Source organism: Centrocercus urophasianus, unplaced genomic scaffold (genome assembly GCF_019232065.1).
Source record: "Centrocercus urophasianus isolate 14NV4802_14NV808 unplaced genomic scaffold, USGS_Curo_1.0 seq_10, whole genome shotgun sequence".
Classification (NCBI taxonomy): Eukaryota; Metazoa; Chordata; class Aves; order Galliformes; family Phasianidae; genus Centrocercus; species Centrocercus urophasianus.
Genome location: NW_024884142.1, coordinates 87,166,403 through 87,184,391, shown reverse-complemented (window position 1 = coordinate 87,184,391; position 17,989 = coordinate 87,166,403). Strand labels below are relative to the sequence as shown.

At 42.4% G+C, this 17,989-nt stretch overlaps 1 protein-coding gene across 7 annotated transcripts in view; it reads right to left on the bottom strand.

The window, feature by feature from the left end:
* The window catches only part of GPCPD1 (glycerophosphocholine phosphodiesterase 1), a 40,178-nt gene extending 22,634 nt beyond the window's left edge, over nucleotides 1-17,544 (bottom strand). The window contains exons 1-5 of one of the 7 annotated variants that reach the window (XM_042837100.1): nucleotides 14,120-14,876; nucleotides 13,844-13,974; nucleotides 10,213-10,298; nucleotides 6,041-6,125; nucleotides 4,884-4,968 (exon numbers count right to left, since the gene is read on the bottom strand). In XM_042837100.1, coding sequence (XP_042693034.1) covers nucleotides 4,884-4,968; nucleotides 6,041-6,125; nucleotides 10,213-10,261 — 219 coding nt within the window. In that variant the 5' untranslated portion in view covers nucleotides 10,262-10,298; nucleotides 13,844-13,974; nucleotides 14,120-14,876. Of the gene's footprint in view, nucleotides 1-4,883; nucleotides 4,973-6,040; nucleotides 6,126-10,212; nucleotides 10,299-13,019; nucleotides 13,237-13,843; nucleotides 13,975-14,119; nucleotides 14,877-17,068; nucleotides 17,139-17,447 lie in introns of those variants that run through there. The other 6 variants (XM_042837183.1, XM_042837260.1, XM_042837345.1 and 3 more) reach the window with 6 other exon arrangements.
* Nucleotides 17,545-17,989: the final 445 nt, after the last annotated feature.

Sequence of the window (17,989 nt, the reverse complement as noted above, 5' to 3'; positions counted from 1 at the left end):
AACCTGACCAAATTTTCTATCAAATTTGGAAGTGTGTATACTTCATAATCAAATCAGAATAAAATGCAAATGTTTAAAGTTTTGCTCTAAGGACATGATACACATACATATAAGATGACGCTATGGTTCTCAGTTTATTCCAGTTGTGGGGCAGTATTAATTCCCCTTTTCTCTGCCATTGCCAGAATACATGCTCCTATGGAGTTACAACAGGTCTCTTTCCCCATTTTTCACAGACTCATCTTCATACATTCCAATCTCCATTTCCAAAGCTGAAGCCTTTGTTTGCCAACATTTCCTAACTACTAACGTTTCCTAACACTGTGTGCTTCTCTCCAGCAGCAGCTCCCATGAACAGCTGCAGAGTTTGCAGTTTGCAATGCTGGGGAACACAAACTTGCCCTCACACGCATAAGGCTGTTTCCAGAGAAGGCAGGCAAAAGTTTCCACTTGTAGAAGCAACCCACATATTGCAATAAAACACAACGCCAGCTGAATAATTCCACATTTAACTTCTAGTTACTAAAATTATGAAAATAATTTGAGTAATATTACTTCCAGAACAAGCACAACGCACTGGATGCAGATCACTAAATTTCAACCCCTGAAAGGGATACATGGGATGGTTACACTTTTAATCCCACAATACTTTCTGTACTAAGAGAAGCCTAGCAAGCAGGTAGTGAATGGGCACAGACACGACTGCACCCTCACAGTCCCTGCTCAGACTTGGTGCTTAACTGCAATTCACTGAAATGCCTCTAAGATGTTTTAATTACACCCTACAGAAGTCCTGGTTAAAGTGAGGTTAGAGCACTGATGCAATTCCAATTACATATAGTGACATGTGAACAACAGTACAGCAGAAGTTAATGATGTGTCATCAGTATTCACAGTATGAAGATGGTATTTAAAAAGTCAGCTTGTCCAAGCAGTAGCTTAAATGACATGTCCCAAAGTGTCACTTCAAACACCCCTGTGGGCAGTACACTGACATTACACAGAGCAGCAATGTATGGCAAGGCCCATCTATTAACATATTTAAAAAATAAAACAGCAAATCCATTTGCCTTTTTGTTTTTAAAATAGTTACATTTATTTAATGAAAATTTAGGAGGCCAGTTCTAAGATTCCTGATCCAAGACTACACAACAAAGTAGACATTAAGAAAAACAAGATGATAGAACAGAACAAAATAAAGCCACAAAGGAGACCAGAACATTTAACAAGATGCATTTATGGCTAAACTTCTTAAAACTGTATTTCAAGGATGCTAATCTAATTCAAGAAAATGAAATTACAAGCAAATTAGTCTTATTCTCCCAATGCTGTATCTCCAGATTTCTCAACTATGTAAGACATGGCAATTAGGCACAAGACCAAACAACCAAAGCTTTACAGCCATTGTCACTAACTTCACAAGGCAACTGCATCTTCACATCACCTGCCACAACACCTCAGGCCAACTAGATATCCTATAGCTCTAATACTTGCCATAGTATTTAACACACAATCTTCCACCTCAGGTCAGTCCCAGCAGCAGCGCTCCTTTGTCACCAACTGGTTAACCATGGGTTAATCATCCAGCAAGAGGTTCTTCTGAGACACTTGGCTGTCAGAAATTACTGAGCCTGGACCTACCTTTCACCCTGGTTACTGTACTGCAAGCACTACATGGACTTGACTTCCTAAGTTTTAGAAATGCTAGCAGGTCTCACTTGAAATACCTTCCATCAAGCAATTATGGAATTATGGAACACGTTCACCAACACAATCTGAAAAGTCCCCCTACACAGGCAGATAGCTATTTCTCACTTTCCTTCAAGGAAATAACTCTAAACTTGCATGATTACTTACTGTTGGAAAAACACATAGAACACTGTTGAACAGAATACTGTTTGTGTTTACTTTACTAAGGTTTTCGAATATGACTCTTGCAAACAATATCTATCAAAAATTATCCTAAAATGCATAACGTACCCTAGATTTAAATTCAAAACAAGTTATGCAGGTGGTTCCCCTCCCCAGTCAGACAGAAAGTATATATAAAATAAGATAGAAAGATTGTTACAGTAGGGTAACTGGTACTGGACTATGTTTTGCGACAAAAATGTGAGCAAAACAATTTAAATTACTGCCTTGTTTTATCCAATGCGCTTATTTACTTAAAATATATATATATATATATCACATTACTCATTATCATTAAAATGGTTTTAACATTAAAAGCTCTTCGTATTTAGGAATCAAGACTTGTATCAATTCTACAGTAAAATATTGTTTGTGTATATCTTCATATAAGGACTCCTAAAATAGACTACATTTCTGCACTGAGTATAAAATGATACCCTGTAACCATTATCATGTAAACATCAGAACGCTTCAGTGCAAAGCAACGAAACTTTCCACAGCACTGTGCTACCCTGCAAGCAAAATACCTGACAGAACATACCTAAACAATGACTATTTCTTAAAGGGAGATGAGAAAAATACTTTCCCCATTCCTTTCAACTCCAAAACACAAGTCATACGCATTTTCACATCTAGTCTGAGATCACTTCTGTGTAAGCATGCACCACTTTGCTTTGCCCACGTGCACCCAGTGTGATTCTTCACGTCAAGCATCTTCAAAGACGCAGTTCTTAGAGAACCAAAGGGAACAGTAATTGGAACAGGATCTGCCTTTCAGCATCATTTACTCAGTTACCTAGTGTCAAATTCACATTCAGACTTCAACATGTAATTAAAACTAGACATATATTTAAGTTATCCAACTACAGACCATGACATACAATTGCACTCACAAAATGTTAACAGGGTCTGAAGGACCACATATAGCAAGCTTGGGAAATCAATCACGTGCTGTGTATAATAAAACACATTCACTGAAATAAACATTCAGAATAATTTCATTTAGAAGCATCTTATCCTTATCAGGGTGGTAATGATGCAGTATTTACAGACTGTCTTATGTGCACTGTGTTATATATTGTATATTGCATTGCTGCTGGAATTAAGGGACCCTGGTTTTTATAGTTCTGCAAAAAACAACAAAAAAAAACACCTATGTATATCTATTCATGTAGAAAGAAAACACTGGGGGGCAGAAATACCAGCTACAAAAGACTATTTCTTACAAAATGAAGTCCTGTGGTACTACACGTTTAATTGGTACAGGTTAGAGACTGCTAAGTGGATAACCATGTACCCAGGCAATTCATGTACTTGGCTTTTGCAGGGTGTTTTGGCTTCCTTTTTATATACAGTAGCTCTTTATGCTCTTATTCCATAAAATTCATACTTACCTTGGCAGACTCTGCATCACACGGTACAAAAAGCGTGCACGATACAGAGCACCTACTTAAAGAAACACACTCACCAATACAGATTGTAAACTTTTTCAAATGTTAAAGCAAACTTTGTCTATGAGCACATTTTCTGCCAAATTTGCTCTCACTAAGTGTACTTTTTTCATGTGGTATTGTTTACCTTTTAAACTTAAGGGCATTTACAAGAAACAGAAGAGTTCCATCATAGCTGGTAAATCATGAAAGAAATCTACTTTCAGTCTCGAAAATTAAACAACACAACAAACAACTCTTACTGACCCTTGTTTTCCCTCAAAATAACAACAAAAGCATGACTTCCAGATTACACTGTTGTATGTATGTAATGAAAAGCAGAGCGGTCTCACGCCTCGTTTCAAATCAGTACCCTTCACTGAGCACTTCCATGAAGCCTCTGTCAAATACTTTTTCAGTGGAAGTAAACTGAGTCTAGCTGACCTCATACACTCTTGACAGTAATTTAAAATATAAAAAACCAAACCTCAAACTCCTTTGCACATTCAGCTTAGCAGTCAAAAACCTGATTTCAAACAAAAACTGAAGTTCCAGGTAAACACCTACGAGCCATTCACAGAGTAAGCAAGACAGCAAAGATATATGTGTATATATATTTATTACAGTTATTCATTTTAAAGAAAACAGCTGAAGAGTAGCTGCTTATTTTTCCAAATTGCTCTGACATTTTTTCTGGACACTTCTCAGTCTCTTCATTAGTCTGAAGATGAAAAAGCTCCATCCAACTACCTTATCTACAGACCAGTATACAAGCCCATATGTTTAACTCACACTCAACTTGGACATCCATACCCATAATAACACATCGGTGTCTCTTTGGTCAAGCCATGCAAATCGCAGAATCAAAGGAAGGTTTGGGTTGGATGGGACCTTAAAGATCATCCGGTTCCAAGTCTCCTGCCATGAGCTGGGACATTCCACTAGAGAACACGCTGTTTGAAGCTCCATCCAGCCTAGCCTTGAACACTGTACAAATACCTATACAAACTTAGAGGAAACACTGGGATGCCCCACCTATCTTCTCCAAGAGATAAATGTGTTAATTACACAGCACAGCAGCAAGCCAATCCATCTCACATTTCACCAAAACAATCTGCAGTCAAATTTTGAGGCTGTAGTAAGGCAAAACCTGCTCACACTTTCTCCTGCTACTGTGTGTTTTCATGCTAGTGTAGAAGTTGTTACAGCCCTACTACACCCAGTAAAACTTCCTCGCACTGCTTCGGCTGTTACAACAGTCCCAGGCATTTCACTACTCTCGGTATTTTCAAAAAGCACTAAGAGCAGGTAAAGACAAAAGATGTTCTCACTAAAGCAGAGTTAACCAAAAGCAGTTTGATACTTCCTTAAGTGATTGCTTGCATTTCCATAAGTATTTTGATGTTTCATGTGTTGCAATTTAACAGTTCTTTCTATAATCTGAGATTTAACTCAGAAAATCCTTTTTTTTTTTTTTTTTTCAAATGAAGAAATTTTTCACAGAAAAATGAGCCAACTTAAATCAGAAAAGGTTGTACATACCTTAGGTTCTAAGAAGTACCCTTTAAAATATCGATACTTAACAGGAACTCCTCTGGGAAGCTCTATGGTAGCCTTCCATAACTCACTGTGAAAATAATAAGTTCAAAATACTTATTCTCTTCAGTTCTCTGATGTTTGATCCAACATTCTAAGCACTGTTTTAGCTTGAAAGCTCTACTGTCATCTTAAAAAAAATAAAATGGTTTATTAATAAAGACAGAAAACATTTGTTTGAAATATAGCTTTCCTTACCAAGTACACTTGTAGCTTCTCAGGTGTTTTTTTGTTGTTTTAAATTAGGACAATAATCTATCCTAGAAATAGCATGGAAGTAACACTCATGCAAATACACTGGTATTTTTTGCAACTTTGATGAGAACAGACTTTGCACCATGGTATTCAAAACAGCTGGTGAGGCTTAGTGCTCTGTACAGGTTACTTCGTACTGTGATTCATTATTACTTCTTTAGTTCAGTCATTCTCTGTTCTAAATCAAACAGTGCCTACTGCTACAAGAAAGTTTTTCAGAAGGCATATTTAGAGCAGAGAGTGCACTTTCGGATCTGAGATCTGAAGAGCTGAACAGCAGCAAGAACTCTCACGCTCATTTAACAGACAGCGAAAACATAACGATATCATTCAGGAATTCATCCAACATCACATATGAAGTCAATGACAGAATTGCATTTTATAACTCTATTTCCTGCATCACGTGGACAAATAAAATGGTACCCTTACCTGCTGTTAAGGAAATACTGAACTCCTCTGAAGTGCTAGACTGTCTTCATACAAGCTCATTTTCATATGAGCACAAATCACACAGAAGTTTTAGCATTAAAACTATCATCTTCTTCCCACCTCCCTACAGCACAGTGAGTACTTGTACAGTTAAGAAGTAAACATCTTCCACAATTTGGTGTGTACATCAACACACCACTACAAGACTGAGAGTAATCCTTAGCAACCTCTTATTAGAAGTGTCTACAATTGTACTTCTGAAACGCGTCAGCCACAATGGTACAAGCATCATTTGTAACTAGCAAAGCATACCAAAGTCAAACATTCTCTTAAACACATTCCTATGTAGCCTGACAGTTGACAAACTCAGAACCAGAATCAATTTGTTGCTCTAGATTTCTAAAGAAAAAACAGCCTACCAGTCATCAGTCTGGAGAACCACTGCAGCTTGTGGCTTCCAACTTCCTAAAGCACTGCAGCTCCCACATATTGCAAACACCTCCCCTGAAAATGAACAGACCAAAGTAAAAACACGGTTATTGCAACTCCAGCCTACATGGAATTACTACCTATGGTCTACATGGTTAAACATTTGAATAATTGTCATGTGTACAGAGGCCCACCCATCCAAACTTCTTTTTGGTTCCAAAGAGTCTTATCCCTTCCCACTGAGAATCACAACAGTGTTTTCACTTCTGTCACAAAGATGGCACTGAGAGGCACTATGAACAACCCAAACTCCTAAGACGGTTGGCATCCAAATTTTCCTACATTACTGCTGTTAAAATAAGTCTTTGGTTTTCACAGGGAAATGTCTTTTGTAAAAATGAAATGGTCACATATATACACATACACATGTATTAACACAACAAAAAACAGTAATTTTCTAAAATTCGTATGAATTAATTCAGAAGCAGATAAAACAAGAGGTTAATAGCATCATTCCCAAGGCAAAAATACAGCATAATTCCTGTGTGAAATAAAAATACCATGCTTTAAAGTTTTTATTGGATATAAAAATGAGGTTTCCTTGCAAGAAGTATTAAATCATCATGCTTCAATTTATATTACACAGGCACTGAAAGAATAAAAGACTATAATAGTGCAAGAATGCTCAATTCTAGGGAATCCAAGGGATAAAAGTTAACATTGCAATTTATCCTGTTTTGTTTTGTTTAAAATAGAAAACCAACATGCAGAACTGTAAGAACAAGGATAAATACAACTGGAAAGGACAAATTAGTATTTTGCTTTTTACTGGGTTTCAACAGCATTATTACATGCAGGAACAATCTGTGACGGGAGGAGGAAACGTGAAGTTGTTACACTTATTCACCATCTGCTGAACCTTTTAGCCTTCCTCTGCAATGTAAGAACCACCAAAGCACTGGAACCACTTATATATTAAAATGTAATGAAAAAAAAAAGTACTTCAGTATCTAAATGACATCTAAATGTGAAAAGCAGATGAAGACATTCAGCTGAAGTTACGGCCTAGCCTAGGATTTGAGAAAAAGGGGAGAGTATCAAGAGCTTGCATGCTTCACCAATAGGAAAAGCAAGGAACAGATGTGTAAGTGAGCAGCCTCAGAGAAACAAGTAGCAATGTTAACTGAAGTGAGATGAAAGTGTCTCTGATTGTGATTTCACGTTCTCACTCTAGGAAAGCAGTAATTCTGACACTGGAGCTGCAATAATCTGAAGATGTGAAGTTCAGGGTGTATGCAACAAAGACATGCTGCCTTCTATTAAGCCAAATATCACAGCTGGAACTTCAGGCCTGAAATAAAAGCTCTGAGGGTTTACTTAGACCTCTAACATGAAGTTTATTTGTTCCAGCTGTACAGGTTAATCTAATTTAAAAAGAGGTTCATTTATGAACAAGGCTACTGTAGACACAAGTGACAAATGGAAAGGATTTCATCTTAAAAATTGCTCAATGAAATAATTTGAGATCATCATTAACTGCAGTTTTTTCTTTTCTAAATAAAAATTTTCTATTCCAATTCACTTAAAAAAAAAAAAAAATCAGCCTTTTGCATGCTTGCTCCAAGTATACAAATACAGACAAGATTTGATGGTGTACTTATCGTGTACATTATTGCACACAAAGTTTTTCACCTTTTTCACTCTTCTATGGCACAGTACAGTGTCTTTTTTAACTACAAGAGGGGGATGAAAGAAGGGAAGGCCATTTGAATGCCGCACAGTTTACAGTTTCTGACTGGAGATGTGAAAGTTAATTTTTTTCTTTTAGTATTCCTTTAAAACAGCAGCATTCAGTACACCTCTGTGCAAATACCAGCCAATCTCTCAAGCACAATCTGAGTTACATTCCCCTTTGTAACATCCAGCTACAGCAGCTTTTCAGCCTTCTCTAAAAACAAAAACCCCCAGCAACCTGAACATGTGTTGAATGCTCACAGCACCATACAACACACAAAAGACAGCACTGAAACAAGATACAGGCACACCTTCACTCACTTTACAATTACAGTGAATGGCTGCACCAAGATTAGTACAGCTCTGATCAAATTATTCAAAGAAAGGCACAAGAGAAATACAGAAAGTGGAATTGTCTTTTCAAAGGCAATTCTAAACCCTGCGAGTTTGGGTTTGTTGTTTCTTTACGTGAGCTGATCTTTGATCACCTGACTGCTAAGGGACAGCCCCAAGACCTACAGTACGAGTCACCTCAGTGGCAGTTCTCCTCCCACTCCGATGACGTAAAACTGAAGCACTTGATGCCATGAGCTTATGCCAGTGTGTATGCTTCATCAGCAGGGTTGGCTCCAGAAGTGGTCTGACTAGAGTGAGATAAGGCACTATTCCTAGGCTGGGGATGCCCTTTTACCCTTTAGCAGGAACCAGTGATATCAGCAGGAAAACTGAGTGACGCAGACACAGCATTTCAGCACTCCAGCAACACATAAAATAATGTGATGCTGGATTTCAGTGTCAACATCAACTAGTTAATCACTACAGATACAGGGGTAAAAAGGGAGGTATACAAGGGAGCCACTGAATGGACACATCTGCCCTGGAGAGCCAAGATGACATTACCACAATTTAACCTTACATCCACTTCAAAAGCGTTCTCAATAACACAGGGGCTACAGCATGCTCCAGCTCTTAACCCTTACAGGACACCTGCATCACTGCTGCACTACCCTCCAGATGGTTATGAACAAACACCTTCGACTGAAACATTTAATGAAGTCACTTATCCTTTCAAGAACTTCTGCTTCTACCCACTTTAATAAAAGAAAAAGGAAGAACCCAGTGTTCGATGAATGGTTTGGGGAATTGAAAACAAAGGTTTCCGATTTTGCTACGATTTTTAATGTCTAGATAGCAATAGTTCCACATAGCTGATTTTTACATCATGACAATGTAACAAACGTGGGTAGGAAGGAGATTCAGGATCTCATGTGGGATTCATAAATGCAAGGTAATAATACAGGAGGAAGAATGGAACCATTTGCATATCTCAGCAGAACGTGAAGTTATATTACACACAAAAAAATGTTTTCCTCATTATAACAAAGCAAAGTGTGACAGAAAGTTCTACGTATTTAACAAATACTTGTAATAAAACATGAAACATTTTAATTCCCCTATCCAAGTCAAGCATAGGCTCTGGGTTAGTCTAGCTCTGATTCCCATTTCTAAGAACACAGCTGAAACAGGAGGGACCCCACAGAAAATCTAAAACTGCTACGGAAATACTTCTATACTGCAAAGAATTGCAAACACTTTTAAGCTCAGACTGGTTCTCAGTAAGAACTGCAGCAGAGCTTAGAGACATTTACAAGGCCAATAGTAAATAAAAAAACCAAACATTGTTCTTTTCCAAAAGTCAGGAAATTTTGCTGAAAACAGAAAGTTATTATCAGTTGCTACTCTGTGAATTAAATGGGGACTTGAACCTAACAGAACTTTCTGTTACCAAATCCTACTGAGACATGGATCTTATCAATTTATTTCTAAGGTGCTTTTCTACAAACAAAACTATCTGTTGCAACATTAGGCAGAAATACATCAGCTAAACCCTTCAGGATGGGAGGCATCCTACAGGAGAAAATTAATACAAATCTAAATTAGGAACAAGTGGCTCTGTTGTTATCACCTGACGGACTGTCAGCTGTTTCTTCTGAAATACGTAAGGTGGAATTCAGCTGCAGGGTCTTTCTGCCCTTAGCACCCAGCAGAGGTCACACCTCATTACACAGAGCTTTCAACAGGGACAATGAGCAATAAAAAAAAAATAGAACAAACACATCAACGTATGCTTAATTATCACAGCCCAGAATGTAAATACTCCTGAGTAAGAAGCTGCTAGAGACAGAATGCTAATTCTAAAGTACCATAGCTATTTGAGTGAGCAACAAAATTGTTGCGTGGAATTGTTTGTATTTCTGTGTGAAATTATTTCTTAAGGCATTTTACAATAAATTACTTTAATACTAGAACTGCCACGTTCCTTTAGTCCTGAAGAAAACATAAAAAACCTTTGAATGGTCTTCTAATCAGTTTTCTTCCAGTTCTACAATAGCAAAAGGAAAGCTTGTGGTAGGCATGATTGCATTACCTGGTACTGATGGTCCTCTCACTTCAAAAGTCACTTGAGATGAGGTCATACTTGCAGAATTTTTGTCTTAGGAAAGCTGAAATCTCCTATAGTGAGAGAGAGAAAAATACAACATTTCAGGAACAGCATACCACATCTTTTGCTTGTTCTATGAGAGAGGAAACACACACAAAAAGACCATTGAAACCAACAGCATATGCAAGTTATCAGTATCATGCAACATGTGAGTCTTGGGATTTGGTTTTATATGTATATATAACTAACTTTGCTCCTAAACAGGCCACACATTCTGCACTTAAGCTTCACAAGTAACATGGCTGTAAACAAACAATGCAAAGTACTGATGCTAGAAATAAGCACACTTCAGAAGCTGCATAAGGAGTAGATGCCTTCTGTGAATTTGGTCATGCCTGCATCATTAGGCCATGTGTCTCCAACCTTTTGGCTTGTCTGGGCTGCACTGAGTGAAAAGTAATTGTCTTGGGCCACATTTAAAATATGTGTTTTATAATTCATATATAGTAGTAACAAAACCTTTTGGTTCTTAATATTTTTTGAAATACAAAAGGAGGGTAACAACAACAAAAAAACTAGTGGGATATTTGATCTTATTTTTGTGACCTAATGCAACAGCCCGGTTCAATGGAAAGGGTTGCAATTCTGAGTGAGTTCTTGTCAGATTTCTGATGAAGTTTTGCTTTTCCTATATTCATCCTTGAAAACAGATGCTCTCAAATGAACATACCAAAAACTTGATGATTTTTTCAGCAATCTTGAAATCTATTCTCACATTCTTTCATCAAAACAGAAAGCACAGCTGCATATTTGTTGCCGTTCAGGCCTGTGTTCAGCTAAAGCATCACACTGCTCACAATCACTTACCAAAACTGCCAGCACTGCCCTGCACCCTCCTGCAGCCCGTTTCAGCCCAGCCGGCACCACCAGCACGCAGCCGCGTGGCTGCTGTGAGCGATGGGCGCGCAGCCACGCCGGGCCACTTGGTGGGGCAGAGCCACCGCCATGGCTGCGCAGGGCAATAGGAGCTGTGCTGGCAGCGGGTTGGACGTGCCTGCTTTGGGTGGTCTGTATATTAACAGCAACACGCTCTAGAACTTATTTTTGGCAGCTATTTATAGACATGAGAAGGTTAAAATGCAGCATTTCAGTGCCAAAAATAAAGCTGCGGTTTCAAAACTGGTGCTGTGTGACAGAAAAGCTTCACTTTGAAGCAGAACATACGAGCCAGTCGTGTGTTTATTATAAAGACCCTGACAGGCTCGCGGCCTTGGATGGCTTCACACACTGTCCTTGCTTGGACACCCTTTAATTGCAAAGAGCCAAAAGGGAAATGAGGCAGGCAAAAGTGATTTGGCAAAGGCTACAAAACAGGCAGCTGTCAGCTGAGGCCTGAACCCAGTTCCCCAAAGGAAGAACAGGCTTTCAGCATGTATAAAACCTATTTCCACCGCTCACGCAACATGACTCAAAATTCAGCCTGACAAAAACAAAGCTCAAAACCAGCACGTCTGTTCTGCTCCAAACTAACCATCCACCCACTCTTATGGAAAACAAGAACCTCTGTTATCAAATCTATAAAGCATTTTACTTGGTGCTGTAAAAATTCTGTGTATCTACTTAAAATATATTTGTGAGCTTTAAAAAATGACTAACAAAACAATGTTACTTCTCTATGCAACAGTAACTAACTGTAAGGAATTTTAATAAACTCCATAAAGAATTCATAATTCTCCTTAAAAGGCCTTTTATCTTCAAGGCCTTCCCAACCTGCCCAAGGCATGCACAGCAGGACAAGAAAACTCAGTCCTTTTTGTCCTTTTTTACAGTTCACACCACCAGACTCAAGCATGAGTTCATGCCTCCAGCACTGCCTCTCATTTTAAATAAATATCTACTCCAGCAGAGCACTGAATGCCAGCACAGTAAAGATGACATATGTTCACCCAGCAACTGTATTTCAGCAGAAATTTGCTTGTAGATCATAAATCAAAACTGTTGCATATCATCTTGCACCTACAAATCGTTCTGTACTTTAACATGATTCAAAAAACGCTTTAATTTCATAAAGCACCAAAGGTCCCACTGTCCAGCTATGACCACTTCTGAGAAGACAGAGTTCTATCCCTAGAGGGAAGTGACAAGAAACCCTAGATTAAATACTCAGATTCTGTGACCAGTAGGTGAGATGATGCCCATGTTCTAAACTCTACGTGCTTTCAAGCCTTCAATACCACCTTGCTAAAGGTGGGGAGGAACAGCAAAATCCTCTGCTTGTGTACAGAGGGACTGCTGGAGAGAAGTCAAGTAGTAAGTTGGAACAGCTTTGTAATAAGAAAAAAAAAGTTTTATATATCCTAGTTAGCAAGTGTTAACCAATTCAGCCATATAGACTTGTGACTGTGCACAACCACCATTTATAAACAACCTCTGGGTTCAACACCACAAAAGCTGAATTCACATCTGCTGTAACCACACACGACTCAACACCAGCTTGGGGCACAAACAACTGCCTCCGTCCTGTGAGCCATCCCCTGCCTGCAGCTGGATGTAAGGGCATCCTAACCCCTGTGCAGGGGAGCGATGGACACTCGCATGAAGCTCAGCCATTTACTCACAGGATACACAAGCCCTACCCAGCAGACATTCACTCAACCCTACCAGCACTTCACATCAAAAACGTGTTTCTTCAGCTCGAGATTCCTGCTTTCACAACAGAAACAAGTTCTTTTTACCCACCATATCACAGCTCTATTCTCTAATCACCCTCCCTTTGCAAAGCAGTACCTTACCTTCCACACAGCTTCTGGAGGCTCCCCGAGCAGATGGTGACTGCACAGCAGCGATACTCTGAGTCCTAAGCCCAACTGACCTGTCTTCCAAAGTCTGACTCAAAAAACCCTGCCCATCAGCCAACCCCACAATAAAACAAGCTATCTGCAAGTCTTCCAGGGCAGGGACAAGATCAATAGCCTGATGGTTATGTGCAACCTTGGATCCCTTGCTAGGAGATAAAGTTTTCCTCTTGAAACTAGGAATCTTGCAGTTTCAGAGAATTGCTTACCTTCCCTCATGCACCTACAAGAAAGGCAACAAAGGCCTCAGGCACAGTAATGTGCACGCTGAATGGAAAAGAAAAACTGTACTCTTTGCTCTAACATAGCCTGTAAACATCTCCATGTTCCTCAAGGACACCTGAAGGAACGTAAGAGTGGCAGCAGGTAATGGACATCCTGAAATACAGTCTGCAAGTTCTCCTCATTCTAGAAGGATCACTTTGGGAAGTGACAAAAAAAGCAGCCACTGAAGGCACTTGGAAGAACAGAAACATAACATTTAGCACTTCCCTTCTAGTATAATACAATCAACTGATAATGGATCACAAAATACAGCTTTTCTCTACAAATGAGATAGCAAAGGTTAGGGATGTCATCACGGATGGAGAAGACCAAGACCATTTTCAGTCGTCGTCAAAACATACCAGAACATGGAGTTCAATAATTCCCAGTCTGAAGTTTATTTGAGCCTTCTGGCTTATGCTTCTGGAGTACATCAAGCCCCTCATGACTGCAGCAGCAGCAGACGCACCTTGCCATCACACCCTCCCACCACTTACTTCCTTAAGCTTTCCAGTGAATTCAGAGCTGCACACCTTAGTCAAGTACTCCAAAAGATATCGGCTGTTTGCCACCCCATATCTTGCAGTCAGTATTTCAGGCTTATATGAACATATAATCTGGGACAATCCTGAAACATAATATCCTAGATTACAAATACTGAACAAACTTTAGACTCATCAAAATTCACAGCTTTCATGAAGCCAAATGACACGTTCTCTGAAGTAAGATTTGTAATAACATCTCCAATGGGATTGAGGCTCTGACTTCAATACCTGCAGGACAAGATGACAGGCTTGAAAGATGACGTGATCTTCCTCCTCTTCCACCCCCTTCCACTCCCATAGAGGCCTCCAGGCTCCTAAGTCTCTAAGTTACGTTTTTTTCCTGCCCACGTATTAGACAGGAACCATTTTAGGCAACTGCATTAACAAAGAATGAATAAAACATTGACTTTATCAACCATGAGATGTCTGTACAGGCTGCAGAATGGTTGGGTACAGTGAGCAGTAGCAGGAAAGTAACGTATCGAAATCTTAAGTCAGGGCAATCCCAGACCCCAGTGCAGACACAGGGAGAACTCACTGCAGGGAAGGACTTGGGGACAAAAGCTGGATACGGGCCAGCAGCATGTGCTTAGAGACCACAAGGCCAACAGGACCCAGGGCTGTATAACAGAGGGGTGGCAGCAGGGAGAGGGAAAGGATTGTCCTCCTCTGTTCTGCCTTCACGAGGCCCCATCTGGAGAACTGCCTCCAGGCCTTGGGCCCTCAGCTCAGGAAAGATGTGTTGGAGTGAGTCCAGAGGAGGTCACCAAAGGTGACCAGAGGGCTGGAGCACCTGTCCTACGGGCTGAGGGAGACGGGCTCGTTCAGTCTAGAGAAGAGAAGGGTCTGGAGAGACCTCACTGCAGCAGTACAGTACACAAGGGAGACTGACTTTATATAGGGGCTGACAGTGAGAGAACAGGGAGGAATGGCTTTAAACTGAAAGAGGGGAAATTTGGGGTAGACGTTAGGAAGAAATTCCTTACTCAGAGGGCAGTCGGGCCCTGGCACAGCTGCCCAGAGCTGTGGTGCCCCATCCCTGGAGCTGCTCCAGGCCAGGTCAGATGGGGCCCTGAGCAGCTGAGCTGGGGGTTGGAATTGCACTGTGGGCTTTAAGGTCCCTCCCAGCCCAAACCATTTTATGATTCTAATAGGGAAAGAGAGAAGAAAAAGACTAACTCTCTGGAGAAACCGACATTAGCTTTCTAAAGGGAGGGGCGAGGTATAAACGAAGGTCTTCTGTTGAAAATAAGAACTTCGAAAAAAAACCTTTAAGATAAAAGAAGCAAAATGCTGTTCTGCCAGTGCAAGGGGAGAATCCAGCTTTGTAAACTACACTCCCTTTCACGCATCTGATGAACCATGAACTAAACCAACTTAAGTTTCTAGATGCTAGATGACCTAGATCAAATGATACATTGACCCTTTACCATGACTTTATCCACTGAGGATAATTTGTATTCGGCAAGCTAACAAGGAGAAAGCCAAAGCAAAGCAACCTTATCTTGAAATACAGCATGATGCCTCTTTGCACCACTCCTTGCAGACACTATCCAGTAAATGATGCTACTGATAGAAGGGTCTGCCATGAAACTGTCGTCCTGAAACTCCTGAATAACATTACATTTAGAGATGAGTGGATAACATAGAACATACTTTTTCCCCCCACCACAAGGATAAAATACATCCAAAGCTGCTTTTTAATGGTTAATTTAAAAAAAAAAAAATATATATATATATATATATATATATATATATATATCCAGGCATCTAAATTTTTACATATGTACTTAATGGGATTTTTCAAAGGTTTCAAACATTTAAATTAGAAAGCCAGGTACCACGATAATCCTATAATGTACTTTAATACCTCGAGTGATCTAGTCCTTAAAGTAAGAATATTTTAACCACCATATCACTGAATTTGCTTAGTTGTCTGTAGAACAGCAGTCAACCTGTGTACAAAGAGGCTCCTTCACACGAATAGCACACATTCCCTCACCAAACCAACCAATGCAAGTTAATGCAAAAAGCAAGCATATTCTCAAATAATTTCAAAATATTGATGCTGCTTTGCATACGCAGAGCAAAAGAGCAAGATCCACAGGGCTGTGCTTTGTACGTCCCTTGTTTTAAGCAGGCACCCTCCACCTTAAAAGCGCACACTGGTGAGACTTAACAACACCAAGAGAGGTCCAGCTCAGGTCAGGGAAAGGTGCCGCAATCGCAGCCAAGCCGTCTGACAGCAGGGCGCACGTTGGCCTGAGCAGGGTCAGCACAGGGCACTGCAGCCCAGATTTGCATGGCATCTATTCACACATAATTAAAACTTAACACGGAGAACAGACTTCGCAGCTTGCTGTTGGCATCAGAATATTACAGAATACATTTAAAGTACCCAATTATCGCTACTTAGTTTTATTATACCTAGCACCAGAATTTCAGAAGGTGAGAGGGCGTGCTTGTGAAGACGTCAACTGGGTGAGAATTTCACAAGCTGTATTACAGCACCAACCCCTTTGTGCCCTCCCGCACAGCCAGCGGGTTCTGCCAGCCCCACACCGCGCTACGCAGGACGGCCGCAGAGCCAGCAGCGCCCTGCTGCACTGCAGTACGAGCAGCCGGCAGAAAACAAACTCGCAGGGGCGAGGCAGACACACCGCGCTGGCCCAAAGGCAGGAATTTCCCCACGCCACAGTGCTTCTTCAGACCGTGATCTTTAAAAACAACACGAGGAATGGCACCATTTCAGCAACCCGCCGCCCGCTCCGTTTCTCGCTCACGTGCCCGCGGCCAGCAATGCGCTCCGGGCGGTAACGAGGCGCCCGCGGGCACCGCCAGCCCGCCTCGCTCGGCCGCGGGCAAAGCGCACGCAGCGCCGTCCCGCAGCTCCCGCAGCGCCACAAAGGCACGCCTCCTCCAGCAGCCCGAAGCCGAAGAGCCCACTCGCGTGAGCAGCTTCTGCTCTCCGCGAAGCGTCACCGCGCGGAGACGTAAGAACGTTCTGTACGAGTAATCGTACAGAGAGGCGCCACTCCAGCGCCCTGACGGGATGAGCCGCCCACTAAACAGGGCGAACAAAAGAGCGCCGCCGACACACGCCCCAGCCCGCTCGGCGCGCGCACGGCCTCTCTTCTCCTCAGCTCCAACGGCCGCCCCCCGCGCGCGCGCCCTCACCTCGCACCGCCAACCGGTTCCAGCTGCCCCCGGCCGCAGCGGGCAGAGGAGGCGCGGTGCTAGGCGGGGCGGCCCACGTGACGCCGCGGTCGCCTCGGCCCCGCCCCCCTGCTAGACGCAGCCAATGAGAAGCCGGCATGAAGGGTAGAGGAAGCCGCGCCCTTTCCTCGAAAGCCCCCGGGGGCCGCGCGCGAGGGGCAGGGGGCACCGCGCCCGAACTCTGCACGGTGAGGCGCCGGCAGCCCTCACTCCCCTCTCTGTAGCCGCGAGGAGCGGCGGTACGGCGCAGTCACGCTGCCACGCTGCCACGCTGTCCTCCGGCCAGCTCTCTCCCTGCCCCTAGCGTCCCCCCTCTCCGACCCAGCCGACGCGGACTGACCTGACCCAGGCGTGGCTCCGGGCTCTCCGCCCTCTTCGTACGTTCGCCGCCCGCGCTCCCTGCCCCTCCTCCTGCCACCGCCGCTGCCCAGGGCCGCCTGACAGCGCGGGGCGCGGGGGAGGGGTTGGGGGGGCGGCGGCGCGGCCGCCAACCGCTTCCAGCTGCCCTCCGCCGCAGCGGAACGCGGGGTCGAGCGGAACTACCCTGTGACGTCACCGCACCGACGCCCGCGTTCGGCCCGCTGCCTGCCGCAGCCAATGAGAAGCTGCTCGGGATCCGGGGGGCGGGGCCAATAGGACGCATAAATCGTTCGCGGAGAGAATTGATGGAGCTCTGTGCTGCTGGTGTCGGTCGGTGATGAGCTGTGGTGGGAGCAGGCTGAGAAACCGCTCGTCCTCTATGCAGTGCTAGGAGGGCTAGCGCTGTCATCGGCACTCTGAGCTGTCCTGGCTGTTCCCTCAACTTACATAAATATGTTGCACTCATTCATCCCCTCCAGCGTGTTTGTAAGCAATTTCTGGTGGAAGACCTACATGTCGTAA